The sequence below is a fragment of the Mytilus californianus genome, unplaced genomic scaffold, assembly GCF_021869535.1.
Source record: "Mytilus californianus isolate M0D057914Y unplaced genomic scaffold, xbMytCali1.0.p SCAF_15, whole genome shotgun sequence".
Lineage (NCBI taxonomy): Eukaryota > Metazoa > Mollusca > Bivalvia > Mytilida > Mytilidae > Mytilus > Mytilus californianus.
Genome location: NW_026262637.1, coordinates 22859573 through 22875458, shown reverse-complemented (window position 1 = coordinate 22875458; position 15886 = coordinate 22859573). Strand labels below are relative to the sequence as shown.

Genomic DNA, 15886 nt, shown 5'->3' with positions numbered 1-15886 from the left:
CATGGTTACAAAAAGTAGTTCAGTCAATGTCGTCTATCGAAAAATAAATAACCTCATGAGCCACAACTGGAAGCCCTCTCGACCAATCATATAAACATATTCCCTAATATTCAAATCATATAAGAATTATTGGTGTTTATTGCCACTTTCAGCATACTTTGCTATATCAGGGCAGCCAGAGTTCCCTGAGGGATCCACCAACTTTCGGCATGAAAACTGGCAATCATAATCAATTAAGATTGGAGTCCAACACACCTCGCACTGGTTTAAGGAAAAACGATTAAAATGATACATTTATCATATTTGTGATATGTAACAACATTTGCTTCAATTCTTTTCACTCATTTAATTTGGTTTCTGATCTTTACCTTCACTATTGAATACTTTATTGAATAACATTTAAAAATAAAATAAATAAAAGCCGAGACCTACTTTTTAGTATTCCATATTTTGACCAGTCCACCTTGTCCAGAACTTATGATTGCTCCTGTTATCTTTTCTGGATCTTCAATTTTCAGCTGAACAGATTCTACTCTGTAAACAACAACAAAAATAACCATTATCAAATTGATTAAAGGCATAGCATATGCATATGTCACGATGAATCTGTTAGTGATGTGTATATAAATGTTCTGATGGCAAAGCTGCTTGAGAAAGAGGGACAATTTGATTTTATTTAGCTTTTCTTAACATTTTATATTTACTATTAAGCTTTAAGTCTATTTTGCAATGTATTTCTTAATATCATAAATGCAATAATTTTACTATATTTCAAATGACTTAATACACTTAAATTTATGGTATATATATATAAGTTACCGTTTCTCATGTTCATTGAAGGTTTTGATAAGTTTTCCTGTTTCTCTGTGTAGACAGACAATGTTGTCGTACCCAGCAGCAATGAACCCTTTATGGTAGCTGACAGTCATGACAGAGGTTGTACTGCTCACCCATATGGTTTTCTTTAATTCACCAGTCTCCACTTCCCATATCTTTACAGTCTGTCATTATAATCAAAGTAAGTGGTTGATTAACAGTTATTACAAATTATCTCCCCTTATTTGATTTTCTACATAACTATTGAGAGGTTTTTATTAATGCTAATAATGTGACTGTGTGAGTATCAGAAAAATAAGAACTTGCATTTTGATATCAGGTACATAAATATATAAGTATGTAGTTTTTCCTGAAAGCACAATAATTAATCTCTCATTTTTTACCATTCTTTAAAAATCGCAATAATAAATGCATGCAATAATTTCTGATGTTACAGCTCTCCATTTCTTTTACTGACCATACAAGGCTTTTATGGGTATTAAAGTTGTTTAACATCCCTGTAGTTGTAGTACTTCATTTAAAAAATGAAAAAAGAAGGTAATTTGGGTAAAGGTGGATGATTATGACATAATGTTGAAAAAGTGTTCCCTAGCAACACATCATAAAAGCTATAAAACTAATTTTTCCAGCTATAAAACTCATAAGTTTTTGAAAGGATTCTAGTAAAGTAGAATAATTTCATTTCAGTTATAAATATGGTGCCTTTATAATATGACTGGTGCAACTGGAAAAAAAGCTCACCCTGTCAGCAGATCCTGTTATAACTAATGTTCCATCTTCATTCATGTCTACAGCAAATATTGGTTTATTATGTCCTGTTAGTGTCTTAAGCAGTAAGCAGCGTGAAATATCCCACACTTTTGCCTGAAAAAAAAGTCAACATGTATTAGTTTATATGTCACATGTACATTGATAATTAGATCATACTTTTAATTTAAGATTTTTTTGTACATTTTACTGTTTTAACTTTTTTTTAAACGTGTAAGGCAGTATGCAATTAAATGCAGTATTTCTGGAATAAAATGTATTTAAAAATAACTGCTAAAAAAATTCTTTGCAAATTGATTTTAATTTTACATTTCTTAAATGGTAACTATTTATTTTTTGGGAAGTAAATTTGGCCTACATGACTTTTAACTATTGATTATACATATTTAATTACTCTTTCATTATTTAAATTGTATCTATGACTTAACCTAGTTGTAGATTATGTAGAACTTACAGTTTTGTCTTGTGATACACTAACTAGGGTTTTCTCATGTCTGACCATGGCCCATATTGGTCCATCATGAGCTAGAATAGATCTGGCCATTTTCCTCTCTTTCACATTCCAAATCTGTTAAACAAAATAATTGTTTCATAAATTGTGTGATAAATATGAACTAAAAGGAAGGAAGGATAAAAAAATCCCCAAAATATATCAAAGTATATTCACCCAGTATTAGAACCAAAAAAGTGATTTGCAGGTTGAAATCACCATTCAAAATTAGGTGTTTTTGTTTGTTGAATTAAAAAAAAATCATATAAATCACAGATAATATTAGTTCATTTAATCAAGCAGTAGTTTCAGATCAGCTTTTTTCCGTATCGAAGGTCATCACAATGCTCCCCTAATAAACCACCACAAAACATGTACAATTTAGACCGTTGGTTTTCCTGTTTGAATTGTTTTACACTAGTCATTTTGGGGCCCTTTATAGCTTGCTGTTTGGTGTGAGCCAAGGCTCTGTGTTAAAGGCCGTACTTTGACCTATAATTGTTTACTTTTTATACATTGTGACTTGGATGGAGAGTTGTCTCATTGGCACTCATACCACAGCTTCTTATTTATATATACAATATAAAAATTGGAAAACAGGCAGGAAAAAATAAATTTTTCTAGGTTTCTTAAATAAATAATTGGGGGAGGAAAATTATTTATCAATTGGATGAAGTTGGGTCAATACAGTTCCATGATAATGGTCATTTCAATTATTGGTGTATAAAATAAGATCATCCCAGAGAAAATATTTATCTCCAAACTTCTTTTTTACTAGTTGCAGTAAGATCATTGTTATTACCTTGATTGTTCCATCATGAGAACCACTCAGTATTAGGTTTGGGGTGAAGAAACTAAGACACCAAATTCCCCCTTGGTGTCCCTCAAATGTATGTGCACATCTTCCAGTCTTGATGTCCCAGATTTTGACTGTTTTGTCCTGACTTCCACTGACAAGTATATTTCTGTCAAAGATTACCGACTCAACCCTGTAATAAGACAACAATTTCTGTTACAATAGCTGGTGCAGGATGGCTAAAAAAAGGAAGGGTTTTTACATGTGTATCTAAGATTGAATGCATTACATACTTATCAAAATTAACTAATTTTTCGACTCTTATTACAATAGACGTATTTAAACTTTTGGGTTTTTAGCTGAATTGTCTCCAAATGATCCTAGATCTGTCTCTGAACAACCTTCTAACCTCATGCAACAATCACTTTTACATTATGATGTCAAATGTTTTTAATTGTTATGCAATATTTTGTGGGAACTTTAACCCGAATAATTCAGTCATTATATTCCTGCTCTAAGATATCTATCACGAGTGGGAGAGTTGATCACGGGGAGGGACTGAATTATTCAGGTTATGGGAACTTGTGTGGTGTTAAGTAATGGCTGACAAATTTGCAGATAAGTGTAAATATGTCTATTACTAAGGCCACCATTGTATCCAATGACCTTGAAAAGAATACTCATACAGCGAAGGTGTTAATTGTTGTGTCATCAGACATCATGTATCCATTTTTTCCTGAATCCATGAAAATTGGTACCCATGAAAATAAACAAGTTAACAGTAATTTCAGTGGTATTCTGAAATATTTTACATATCATTCTCGGAGTATATGACATATTTGTATGCTTGAAAGCAATATCAAATTAAAGTTATAAAACTGGACTTAAAACTTGAAAGAATAAATTATCTGCCAAGAAACCTACTGGCATAGCATGTATAGAAGAATATGTAATTGTGAATAAAGTCTTACAAACACTATTAAACAAAATTTATTTACAGTATAGAGAATTAAGTAAATTATTGTTATTCATAAATTATGCATGGAGTTTTTTGAAAAAAGAACAAGAATAGTTTTAGTTTGTTAAGATATATGTGTGAAAAAGCAGCTTTCCGTGGCGCCGGCGGTGTCTCTACATCAGAAGAAGTTTAAAAAGCAGAGAATAATGTTTGAAAGATATGTAAATATATAGATATAAAAGAGTGAAATTCTAAAGTACATGTGTATTAATGAAAAATGGATAAAAGTGTGTATAACAAAGCAGAAATATAATAAAATAAAAAAAAGCACAAAACAAGTAAAGGCACAAAATAGGACAAAAAATAAAAATAACAAAAAAGCTATAATAACGCAATATACAATTTCTCAAACATATCTACCATAAAAATGGAAATATAAATAAATTAGTTTATTAAAAATGCTAAATAAATATACCCGACTGCTTCCTCCCATCTGGAAAAAGAATGGTCTTATAAGCTAAATATTCATAACTACTGAATTTTTAGTAGATTTGTCTCACCATTGATAGACAATAGTTTTGATGTTACCAATATCAGATTGGTAGATCTTTTTCAACTTCTAACAATGGTAGAAATGTCATAAATTATTTTTTGTTCAATTTGTTTCTTTGCTAGAAAATGACTTTTTATAAATCCTCATCCTTTGTTCACTTGTGCATAGTTGTCTCATAGGCAACCATAGTCCACATCTCATTATTTGTATTATAGCAGATCATTTTTTTAACTGTATCAGTGGCATTGTTATGTAAATAGCAAATTTCATTTTCTATCAATTTTCTAATTATAACTATATGACAACATATAGTTACTTACGGAGCTGTGTTGCCCTTCATATCTACGGTTCTGTAAGTGCCATTATGCCAGTTCCGTTCCAGAATGACGTTATCTCTATAGACTTGTTTCCATACAGGGTCTGTAGGTATAGTGACTTTGATGTTGACAGCGTCACATTTCCATTTCCATAACTGGTTATTATATGCTAAACTGTACCATGATTTACTAACCTGAAAATGACAATAGAATCACTGAGATAAACGCTTTCAGTTAGACCAAGGACAACTTGGATACTATTAACCATGACATCAAAATTTTTATATGGCATTTGTTAATTGAAACCTTTGATAACTGAAGTAAAATCTGAATTTGTACTTTATAAAACACAAAAAAGATAACAGGAATCGCCTATTTATATCGGACAGTACAACTGATCTGCCAAAAACAATATCGAACTCCACCCCAAAAAAAGACAAACAAACAAAAAGGAACAACACATGGTCCAAATAGTCTGACTTGGTACAGGCACAAAAACCTGCCTCTTTATCTATATACCTATCTAGACCATATGTCATTAAAACTGGTCTGAAACAAGTTATCTCCCTTTATTATATTAACTAAAAGAAGAATAAACATTTCAATTTGATAATACTGGTATAACTTATAATTTACAGAGTTTTCATGCACTGCTAAACAATGCTGAAAAAGTATTAAAGTGAATTTCTCATTACCTCAGCACATTTACACAGTTCCTTTGTATCTAGAATGTTCAGTATACATAAAACTATTTTTTCTGGAAGTAAGGTTAAAAAGTCCCGATGTCGTCTGACCTGAAAAATATGTAGGAAATATGTCATGTAGGTATTTATCTAATAACAACCTGAATCTTTGCATTTATTCATAAATGTGAAGAGAAACTACATTATTTTCAAAAACGTGTTTCTTTCTACAAGTTTAATAAAGAAATATGATATTGAAATATAACGTCAGCTTTATGAATAAACAGCTGCGCCATGAGCGCATGATACGCCCGTCGTCTTGTGTGTGAATTTTTATGCAATAAGCATAAATAGTTTCTGACATACGGCGTGACATGCGAAAACCCCCTTTTTTTTTTACAAAAAACTCAATATCTCTAAAATAAAATTTTGAATCAAAACCAAAAAGTATACAGATCTTTATATTAATATAACTAAGAAGTGTGTAAAATTTTAAGCAATAATCATAAATCGTTTTTGAGATACGGCGCGACATGTGAAAATCCCCCTTTAAAAAAAAAAAAAATCAATATCTCAAAAATAAAATTTTGAATCAAAACCAAAAAGTATACAGATCTTTAGATTAATATAACTAAGAAGTGTGTAAAATTTTAAGCAATAATCATAAATCGTTTTTGAGATACGGTGCAACATGTGAAAAACCCCTCCCCCTTTTTTTACAAAATACTCAATAACTCAAAAATAAAATTTTGAATCATCACCAAAAAGTATACAGATCTTAAGGTTAATATAACTAAGAAGTGTGTAAAGTTTTAAGCAATAATCATAAACTATTTTTGAGATACGGCGCGACATGTGAAAAACCCCTCCCCCTTTTTTAACAAAATACTCAATATCTCTAAAATAAAATTTTGAATCATCACCAAAAAGTATACAGATCTTAAGATTAATATAACTAAGAAGTGTGTACAGTTTTAAGCAATAATCATAAATTGTTTTTGAGATACGGCGCGACATGTGAAAAAAAACACACACCTCTTTTAGTTACTAAGTCCCGTAACTCAAAAAGTTTTAATATTATTTTCACCAAAAAGTATACAAATCGTTTGACCATCATAAGAAACAACTATGTCAAGTTTCATGAAATTTGGATAAGTCATTCTCAAGTTACGGTGCGACATGTTTACGCCGGACAGACAGACGGACGGACAGACAGACGGACAGACAGACGGACAGACAGACAGACGGACGGACGCCGGACATTTGTATACCATAATACGTCCCGTCAAAAATTTGACGGGCATATAAAAATGATTCGCAAGTTCTATGGTTCACGACACTGCCCATTTCAAATGCTCTTATAAAATCATGAATTATTATTCTTAATGGTAAATCTTTATCTAAATTTTTTTTTATCTTACAGACAGCAAAAAAAAAAACGGTGTTTAAATGTGAATTCTTTTTTCCGACTAAATTTAATCGTCAAGTTTAGGTAGGTTTTATACTTGGACTTTTTTCTGAGAATTCTATGGTAATCAATTCTGCACACTTAAAATTAATTGCAACAGAAAAATACTCAAGTTGTAAGCTGGGTTTATCATGACAGCTGGAAACTTATAAAGGGAATCGCTTTTCCACCTTGAAACCTACAATGGGATTTCCTATCCCAACTGGAGACATATAAAAGGAATCCCTTTCCAGCTGGAAACTTATAAAGGGAGTCCCTTTTCCAGCAGGAAATATATAAGTGGAATTCATTTTCCAGGCAGATACCTACCGGTATACAGATGAATAATATGGCCTGCATGTAAATATGGCGCAAATAGTAAAAAAAGTGAAGACAGAAAAAAATGTTCCTGTCTGAGACATCTTTGTAGAAAAATTAAATCGATCAATTCTAGTAAAAGTGGAGCCTGAGTAATGGACTTAAGATTATAATACTGATTTAAAGAACAAATATACATATATGAGAAGATATTGTTCATAACGGTTTTATTATAGGTCCAACATTCAGTGCTTCCACACTGACATGATCTATAAAATAAATTTCTTAAATTTTCTGATGATAAATTTAGAAAAATTATTGAAAATTAATGTCATATACATTACTAAGTACATTCGTCTGCTAAAAATGAATTTCGATTGCTTTGTTAATCATTATTGTATAATTTTTCAAAAGATGACTGAGTTTTATTTATTGTGGATATATGTAAATTCATTTATTTAACTAAGATTCTTTATATAAGAAGTAGTGAATACGTTTTTTGTACCATCAATTCACGTTTATTTACCATCATATCAGATATTAAATTTAATCCCATTGTTAAAAATATGAAACCAGTCATACAATAAACCTTTTTTAAAAGGACCATATTCTTTAATGATAATCTAGTTTTTATATATATTGATCAAATCATAAATATAAAATAACCATACATGGGTTCTGAATATAAATTTCATTTTGTATGAAACAAGTAGTGTCTTGAATATAAGCTAAAACACATAAATACATTTATCTAGTACTAAATGATATAATATTCACTATGAATCTGTGAAGTGTAAGTTTATATCTAACAGAATTAAATCTCAGATATTGACTAAACATGTGTTTTTACAAATCTTTACTTGACAATTTTTTAGTACTTAATGAAAGTGTCTCAGTTACTCTTCTTTCAGGTTCAATATAAATTAGTCTTAGATAATCTTTTAAGTTCCTAACAAGGTTTCCAAATAATTTTTAAAAGTTTCTTACAAATGCATCCCAGATAATTTTGTTTCAAGCTTGTCTAAATTTTTTGAATGTTGTTTCTTTTTTTGCAGGGATATACAGTGTGATAAGATGGAGTGTAAATAAGACCAGTACCTTGACCTATAATGGTTTACTTTTATAAATTGTAACTTGGATGGAGGGTTGTCTCATTGGCACTCATACCACATCTTCCTATATCTATATAATACTTACCAACATAAAACTTGATATGAAGTAATGTTGTCTAGGATCTAATTTTAATATCAGCTTATGTAGAAATTCATTTCTTTTAACATCTGCCAATATAAGTAGAATTGTTTAATGCATTTACAAATACAATCAATTTAATTTGTAACCCTGTAATTTAAAAATTTTATGTGTTTACATTTTTAAGAAATTCAATGTTAAACAAACACAGAGAGTGAAAATCGAGGAGTTGTATTTGTTTTTGATTATGAATTACTGTTTAAATAAAACTTTTCTAGTCAAAATTTAACTTATCTAATATTCCCTTTCAAGTATTTAAATTAATGTTTTAAATGATAACTTGAAATATTTGAACTCTGTAAACTATTATTTTTTCAAGTTTTGCAAGTTCTAAATAGATTTTTCAATTCCAATAAAATATATGGTTCAGCTTATGTAGTCATAATTTTTTCCACATTTTTACATTTACCAGGTAATAACTTTTCTGATATTGTTATAGATTTAAATTTATTTACACAGGATATCTATAAAAACATTTTTGTAAGAAATACAAAAATGCGCTCCGCCTGAAGCAGCTGGATACAACCACAGAGGTAGAACTCTGAACAGTTGGGGCAAGTATGGACACAATATTCAAGCTTGATACAGCTCTGAATTTGGATAGTGATTAAATATTTGACACATTATAGATTTCTGACACAGAATAAATGTGGACAGATAACATAAAAATTTGAAATGGGACATTTAATTTACTTAATGGTCCAATATCCAAAATATAATTTCATGGTTAGATTCAGCATATAAAAAAAACCATGAATTCAAACAAAGTTTAATTTTGGACCCTATGGACCTTAATATGGACTAATTTGAAAACAGGCCCAAAATTAAAAATCTGAATGCACAGTTGAATCAGCATATCATAGAACCACAATAATTCAGTTTTTGATGAAATCAAACAAAGTCTAATTTTGGACCCTTTGGACCTCAAAGTAGATCTGTTTAAAAATGTTCAAATATCCAATTTAGTAATACATAGTAAAAACCTCAAACAATTCAAAACTTTAAATTAATCCTCATTGAAATTGGTTAAAAGATTTGTATTTATTTTCAATTGAAGATTTCTTGCTGTTGTGTAATACTTTGCAATACTTAGTAAATCTGTTTACAAACTAAATATAATAATTTACACACCCTGTTTGGTGTGTATCTCCTGCCATATCAGTATTTGTTGTTTCTTTATATAGATCAGAAATAATTTATGTTAGAACCAGCTCAGCCAGTATTAGAAAAGTCTTGTTTTTGGCCCCTATTTGGCCTCTAGTTTCTTAACGTTGAAAGCCACAACCACAAAATCGACCCCAACCTTCTGTGTGTGGTTTGGAACCTTGTGGTACAATTTCATTGAGATCCATTGACTAATACTTAAGTATTTGTCTGGAAACCAGAAAAACGTTGTTCCTCCCCCCCTTTTTGCCCCTTTTTCCCAGTTTGAGCCATAACCCCCAAAGTCAAACCCAACCTTCCCTTTGTGGTATAGAACCTTGTGTTTCAATTTCATAGAGATCCACAGACTAATACTATAGTAATTGTCCATTAACCAGAAAAACTTGTTTTACCCCCTTTTTTTGCCCCTAATTCCTGAATGATTTGGGCCCCCAAAGTCAATCCCAATCTTCCCTTTGTGGTATGGAACCTTGTGGTACAATTTCATAGAGATCCATACACTTATACACAAGTTATTGTCCGGAAACTAGAAATATGCCTTTTTTGGCCCCTTTTTGACCCCTTATTCCTTAACAGTTGGGACCATAAACCCCCAAAATCAATACCAACCTTCCTTTTGTGCTATTGAACCTTGTGATTAAGTTTCATAGAGATCCATTCTTTGATACTTAAGTTATTGTCTGGAAACCAAATGTCTTCGGACGACGATGAAGACGACATGATAGCAATATACGAACGCAAATTTTTTGCAGTCATAGAAAAAATTAAAATCAAATCTACATAAAATTTCACTGGAATACAGGCAAAGCAAAGGAGGTTGTGGGAACCTTCAGGATTAAAAAAAATTACATCATTTACCAGTATACAACATTAAAAATGTAGCTTTCCACAAGGAAAAATGTTCCAGAATTTTTTTTTCCGATTTTGTGTTATTTTATACTATTTTTACCTGTCCAAAGGTCAGTGTACCAATGTACTACTGTACTGGCATTTGTACTGAGGTTGAATATCTGATCAGAGTCTGGCTTTGACTGGAAAATAAAAAATATATTATGAAACAATTAAAAGATAAGGACACTCATTAGTATCAAAAAGAAATGAGTTAATTAGTTTTCTTCTCTACACGATTAGGGTTTATGTCATTCTACCTGCATTCACCTGCTGGTGTCATGGAATATTTAGTCTATACATGGAATATTTAGTCTATATATGGAATATCTGATATTTTTTCCTACTGAATAATATGTTACAAAAAAAAAATTGTAAAGAGGGGTAGATTTGTACCAAATATTTTATCTCAGTATTTTTACTCAGGTCACTTTTTATTCTAATCAAGGAATATGCAAAGAATTATAAGGCATTGAAATCAACATTGACCAAGTTACTCCATCTTAGATCTACATCAGTTACTCCATCTTAGATCTACACAAGTTACTCCATCTTAGATCTGCACAAGTTACTCCATCTTAGATCTACATCAGTTACTCCATCTTAGATCTACACAAGTTACTCCATCTTAGATCTACACAAGTTACTCCATCTTACATCTACACAAGTTACTCCATCTTACATCTACACAAGTTACTCCATCTTAGATCTACACAAGTCACTCCATCTTAGATCTACACAAGTTCTTACATCTACACAAGTCACTCCATCTTAGATCTACACAAGTCACTCCATCTTAGATCTACACAAGTTACTCCATCTTAGATCTACACAAGTTACTCCATCTTAGATCTACATCAGTTACTCCATCTTAGATCTACATCAGTTACTCTATCTTAGATCTACATCAGTTACTCCATCTTAGATCTACACAAGTTTCTCCATCTTAGATCTACATCAGTTTGCTGAAGTTTGTTAAGTCAGCTCTTAATAAATTAATAAATTGATTGATTGATTTGTGGTTGCTTTATGCCACCCCAGCCCAAAAAGTTAATAAATTGAAGACTGACAGGAAACTAGATGTTTCAGAACGACAGGAATTGCCCCGGTCCCATAAAAAGCTTGAAGCCATAAAAACTGATTAACACATGTACAGCTATGGTTGAACTTAGTTCTGTTTAATTACCTCTGTAAATTTGGCAGTGGAAGGTGGTTTGGTTGAAGACATTGCACTTTTATCAGCTCTACTACTAGTATTTAAAACTGGAACACTTTGTGTCAACCTTTCATTCTGAATGTGTCGTTTTATTGGCATGTCAACAAATCTAAAATGTTACAATAAAGAAATAAAATGCTTCGCTGAGCGCAGCTGGATACGCCCGCAGAGGTCCAACCCTGAACAGTTGGGGCAAAAATGGACACAATATTCAAGCTTGATACAGGTCTGAATTTGGATTGTAATTAGATATTTGACATTTTATAGGTTCCTGCATAAATGTAGTCAAAGAACTTGAAATTGGTTATATGAATTGAATTTATATTCAATTAAAGATTTCTTGCTGTTGTGCAATACACTGTGCTGTTGCGCAGTAAATCTGTTGTCAGACTATAAACAAAAAAAGTCAATTTCTTCTCAATGTCATATTTGCAATTTATGAAAATCAATAAGGAGATTACATCAATAGCTATAAATAATTCACATAAGTTTCATGAGAACTGCTGAAAGCATTTTTGAGTTATTGTCCAGAAACTGGAAAATCACCCCTTTTTTAATGAATAAAACCCCATAACTCAGAAATGTAAAATCTAAAATTTATAAAATTCTAAAGGGGCTTACATCAACAGATATAAACAATTCAACAAAGTTTCATGAGAACTGCCAAAAGCATTTTTTAGTTATTGTCGGAAAACTGGAAAATCCCCCTTTTTTTGTGAATAAAATCCTGTAACTTGGAAACGTTAAATCTAAAATTTATAAAAACCCAAAAGGGAGCTCATGTCAATAGATATAAACAATTCACCAAAATTTCTTGCAAGTTGGTGAAAGCATTCTTGAGTTATTGTCGGAAAACTGGAAAATCTCCCCTTTTTTAATGAATAAAACCCCAAAACTCGGAAAAGGTAAATCTGAAATTTATAAATAACGAAAGGGAGCTCACGTCAATAGATATAAACAATTCACCCAAGTTTCATGCTTATTGGTCAAAGCTTTTTTTAGTTAATGTCCAACATGTTGACGACGGACGGACAGACAGACGGTCAACGGTATACCATAATACGTCCCGTAAACGGGCGTATAAAAACTCAAAAAACTCAAAATCAACATTTATTTCTTGAATTTTCATCTAATTTGGATATACAAAATCTCAAACCTAAAATATAAAATATAAAGACCATTAAAAACTGAAGAAGAACTATCCATCAGATTTAAAATGCATGGTTGGCCCTAGCTAGCTGTACATAAGTACACATGGGATGAATAAAAACTTTGAAAGACAGATTGAGTTTTCAGGAGGTGCATCTAAACAACTGCTGTTTTTGTTTGTTTCCTATATTGAATGATTGATTGATTGGTGTTTGCTTTACCAAAAGAACATTATAGAATGGTGATGACTTGTATGCTGATATTAGTTAGTGACAAGCAGTTTAAGCAGTCATTTGGAAATGGTCAAGGGTTTTGTAAGTGTTTTTACAAGTCTCTTTGTAGGAAATTAACCTGTAAATGTTTGAAGGCTTGTATACCTTGTTTTTCAAGATGTCACAACAGCAATACATATCACAATAAATAGGCTATTAGTCCCTTACATATCACTTTTTTTTTTATCTATTTTAATGCTTTATTACAAAGAGGTATATGTATGTGTATTTTAATATCCTACATGATTCAGCAATATTTATTAATTTAAACTTGTTTTCATTACATAACGGCTTTTTTGGCTTTATACCATCAGAAAATATAAACCAATAAAATATGTAATTAACGCTGGGACTATTATACTAACATAACTATGTATAATAGTCCCAGATTAACGGTACAAATGTACTTCAATTTTAATTATTCTTGCCTTACAAAAACCTTTCTAATAAACTATATTTATAGACTGCAATTTAAACAGACTATTCTATTTCCTACCAAATGCATGTTTGTTATCCCTAAAACTTTTAAACTGATTTTATAGAAAAATATCCAGAAATCTTAATAACATCTGCTTGTGAAAATTCCTGTCCAAGTTCTGACTAATTTTGTCATAATCATAGTCCTGACAGAAAGTAATTAAGTCATTAGTAAATACCTGAAAATTTATTGTAAAGATTATGAAATTTTAATATACTTATATTACAGGTATTAAATATTTACGATAAACTTAAAATGTGCACATAATTATGTCAATGGCCAGACAATGAGTAATATAAATTGGAGGATTTAAACAGGAACTCTTCATAAAATATCCATAAACTGCTATAAATAGACAGTTTATGAGTACAATTTGAAGAGAAATGTTAAGAATCCTTTATAAACATGACCATTATTATAACCGGTACCTCTAATTTAAGATGTTTTCTTTCAGAACGCAGTCTTTCTTACAAAAGCCATGCAATAGTTAGTATAAAAATAAGAAGATGTGGTATGATTACCAATGAGACAACTCTCCACCAGAGACCAAATGACTTAGAAGTTTACAACTATAGGTCACCAGCTTATTATTTTCAAAGCAGAACTGATTTTCCCCCTTTTAATTCAATGTTGATGCCTTTTCAAAATGCATGTAACCTTGGACAGGAAGTTATTAGAAATGTTTGTTCCTTAATAGAAAAGCAGTATTTGACTATGAGGATAAAGGCACCATGCCAAATGCTTATATTAATATTTGAGGTAAAAAAGATAAATTATTTTCTTATCAGGAGTGGACACATAAACATAACTTATGTACACTTTCAAGAAGAAGTTTCTTAATAAAATATGACCAGAAAACATCACATAAGAACTATATTAAACATTTTAAAGTGCACTTATACATTTATAAATGTCACAATTTTACAAGTACCAAACAGATAAGAGACTCTCTGAAACTTAGTGTAGGCAAAATTGTGGGTACATAATGTTAAAAAAAGAATTTGCTATCTGGGTCAAAAGCATGAATTATGGCCATCCTGTCTATCATACACATTTAAGATCATTGATCTAAATTCTCAATTTTCCACTATTGTGCACAATCTAACATTTGTCTAATGGAGACAGGGACTGTACAGCTTGGTCATACAATGAACCAAGAAAGTGACCACCAAACAAAAAATATTTAATACCTGTCAACAGCTGGACCATTGTATAGTTCTTCTTTACTGGTCTGTAACAATTTATACTTTCTGATACTCTTGTTTGATCTTCTCTTTGGAACTGTACACAGCTTTGGTAGACTGGCCATAGATTTGGTTCCAAAACTTTATAAAGTGGATTTTAAGCATATGTTTTAAGTAATCATTGATAAAGCATTTCACTATGCTCTATAATACAAAAAAACAATGTACCGGTATATTAATTTAAAAGGAGAAAAAGATAGTTTCAAAGATGGAAATTTCACACATTACTGGTAGGGAGCAGTCTGTCTGGGAATTATGCAAACTGTGGTATATATACTGGTATTCTGGAGACTTTGGATTCTGATCAAAATTTTCAGTAAATAAATACATTTAATATTGCAAAAGGGTTGACTTTAATACTGAAGTGTTTTACCTTATATTGATATTCACAATCTTCAAGCATTCTCAGGCATGTCTCAGTTAAACATATATGAAATTTATGGAGTTATCTACCCTTTTTGAGAGATTGATAGATATCGGGTTATCTACATCTATATTGTTTCATAATGTTTCTTTAGTTATTTGGTTTCCCCCTAATGTTTTACTACTGCCAGATCTTATGATAGAAGGGTACTATTGGATGAACTTAATTGGTGGATAATACCAGTGTGTGGACAAAATACATGCCACAATTATATTTTGGGCAATTGGCTGATAAATATTAATTGTATTTAATTTCAAATCCTGATTAACAAACAAATAATACCTGATACTGGTGTCATTTTTGTGAATAATGATGTGATTATCTTGAAGAATTTCCGGTAATCTGACACTACGGATCACTTTGTTTTGTTCCTTTACTTCATCATCCAAGTGGAAGTAAGCACTCTTAACTCTGTAATAATTGTCCTCTCTGTGGAGCTGTACTCGTCTCTACAATATAGTTGGAAAACACATTAATGAAATGTAAATTCAATGCCTTACTGTGATTTGAGGGAAAACATTTTTAAAAGGGTCACTGTTAACTAATAGGTTAGTTAGAAAACTTAGGATTGAATTGCTAATTTTTTCAAAAGTGGTATTGCCTGAATATAATCATTAATCTGTATAAGATCAA

The 15886-nt window shown here is 30.9% G+C and overlaps 1 protein-coding gene across 2 annotated transcripts in view; it reads right to left on the bottom strand.

Moving 5' to 3' along the window:
- LOC127725686 (uncharacterized) overlaps positions 1 to 15886 on the bottom strand; it is a 34868-nt gene that overhangs the window by 1400 nt on the left and 17582 nt on the right. The window contains exons 4-16 of one of the 2 annotated variants that reach the window (XM_052232844.1): positions 15536 to 15702; positions 14776 to 14910; positions 11657 to 11795; positions 10532 to 10613; positions 8365 to 8447; positions 5415 to 5513; positions 4723 to 4913; positions 4325 to 4342; positions 2898 to 3084; positions 2060 to 2173; positions 1579 to 1701; positions 820 to 1001; positions 433 to 534 (exon numbers count right to left, since the gene is read on the bottom strand). In XM_052232844.1, the coding sequence (XP_052088804.1) occupies positions 433 to 534; positions 820 to 1001; positions 1579 to 1701; positions 2060 to 2173; positions 2898 to 3084; positions 4325 to 4342; positions 4723 to 4913; positions 5415 to 5513; positions 8365 to 8447; positions 10532 to 10613; positions 11657 to 11795; positions 14776 to 14910; positions 15536 to 15702 (1622 nt within the window). The remainder of the gene's footprint in view (positions 1 to 432; positions 535 to 819; positions 1002 to 1578; positions 1702 to 2059; positions 2174 to 2897; positions 3085 to 4324; positions 4343 to 4722; positions 4914 to 5414; positions 5514 to 8364; positions 8448 to 10531; positions 10614 to 11656; positions 11796 to 14775; positions 14911 to 15535; positions 15703 to 15886) is intronic. The other variant, XM_052232845.1, reaches the window with a different exon arrangement.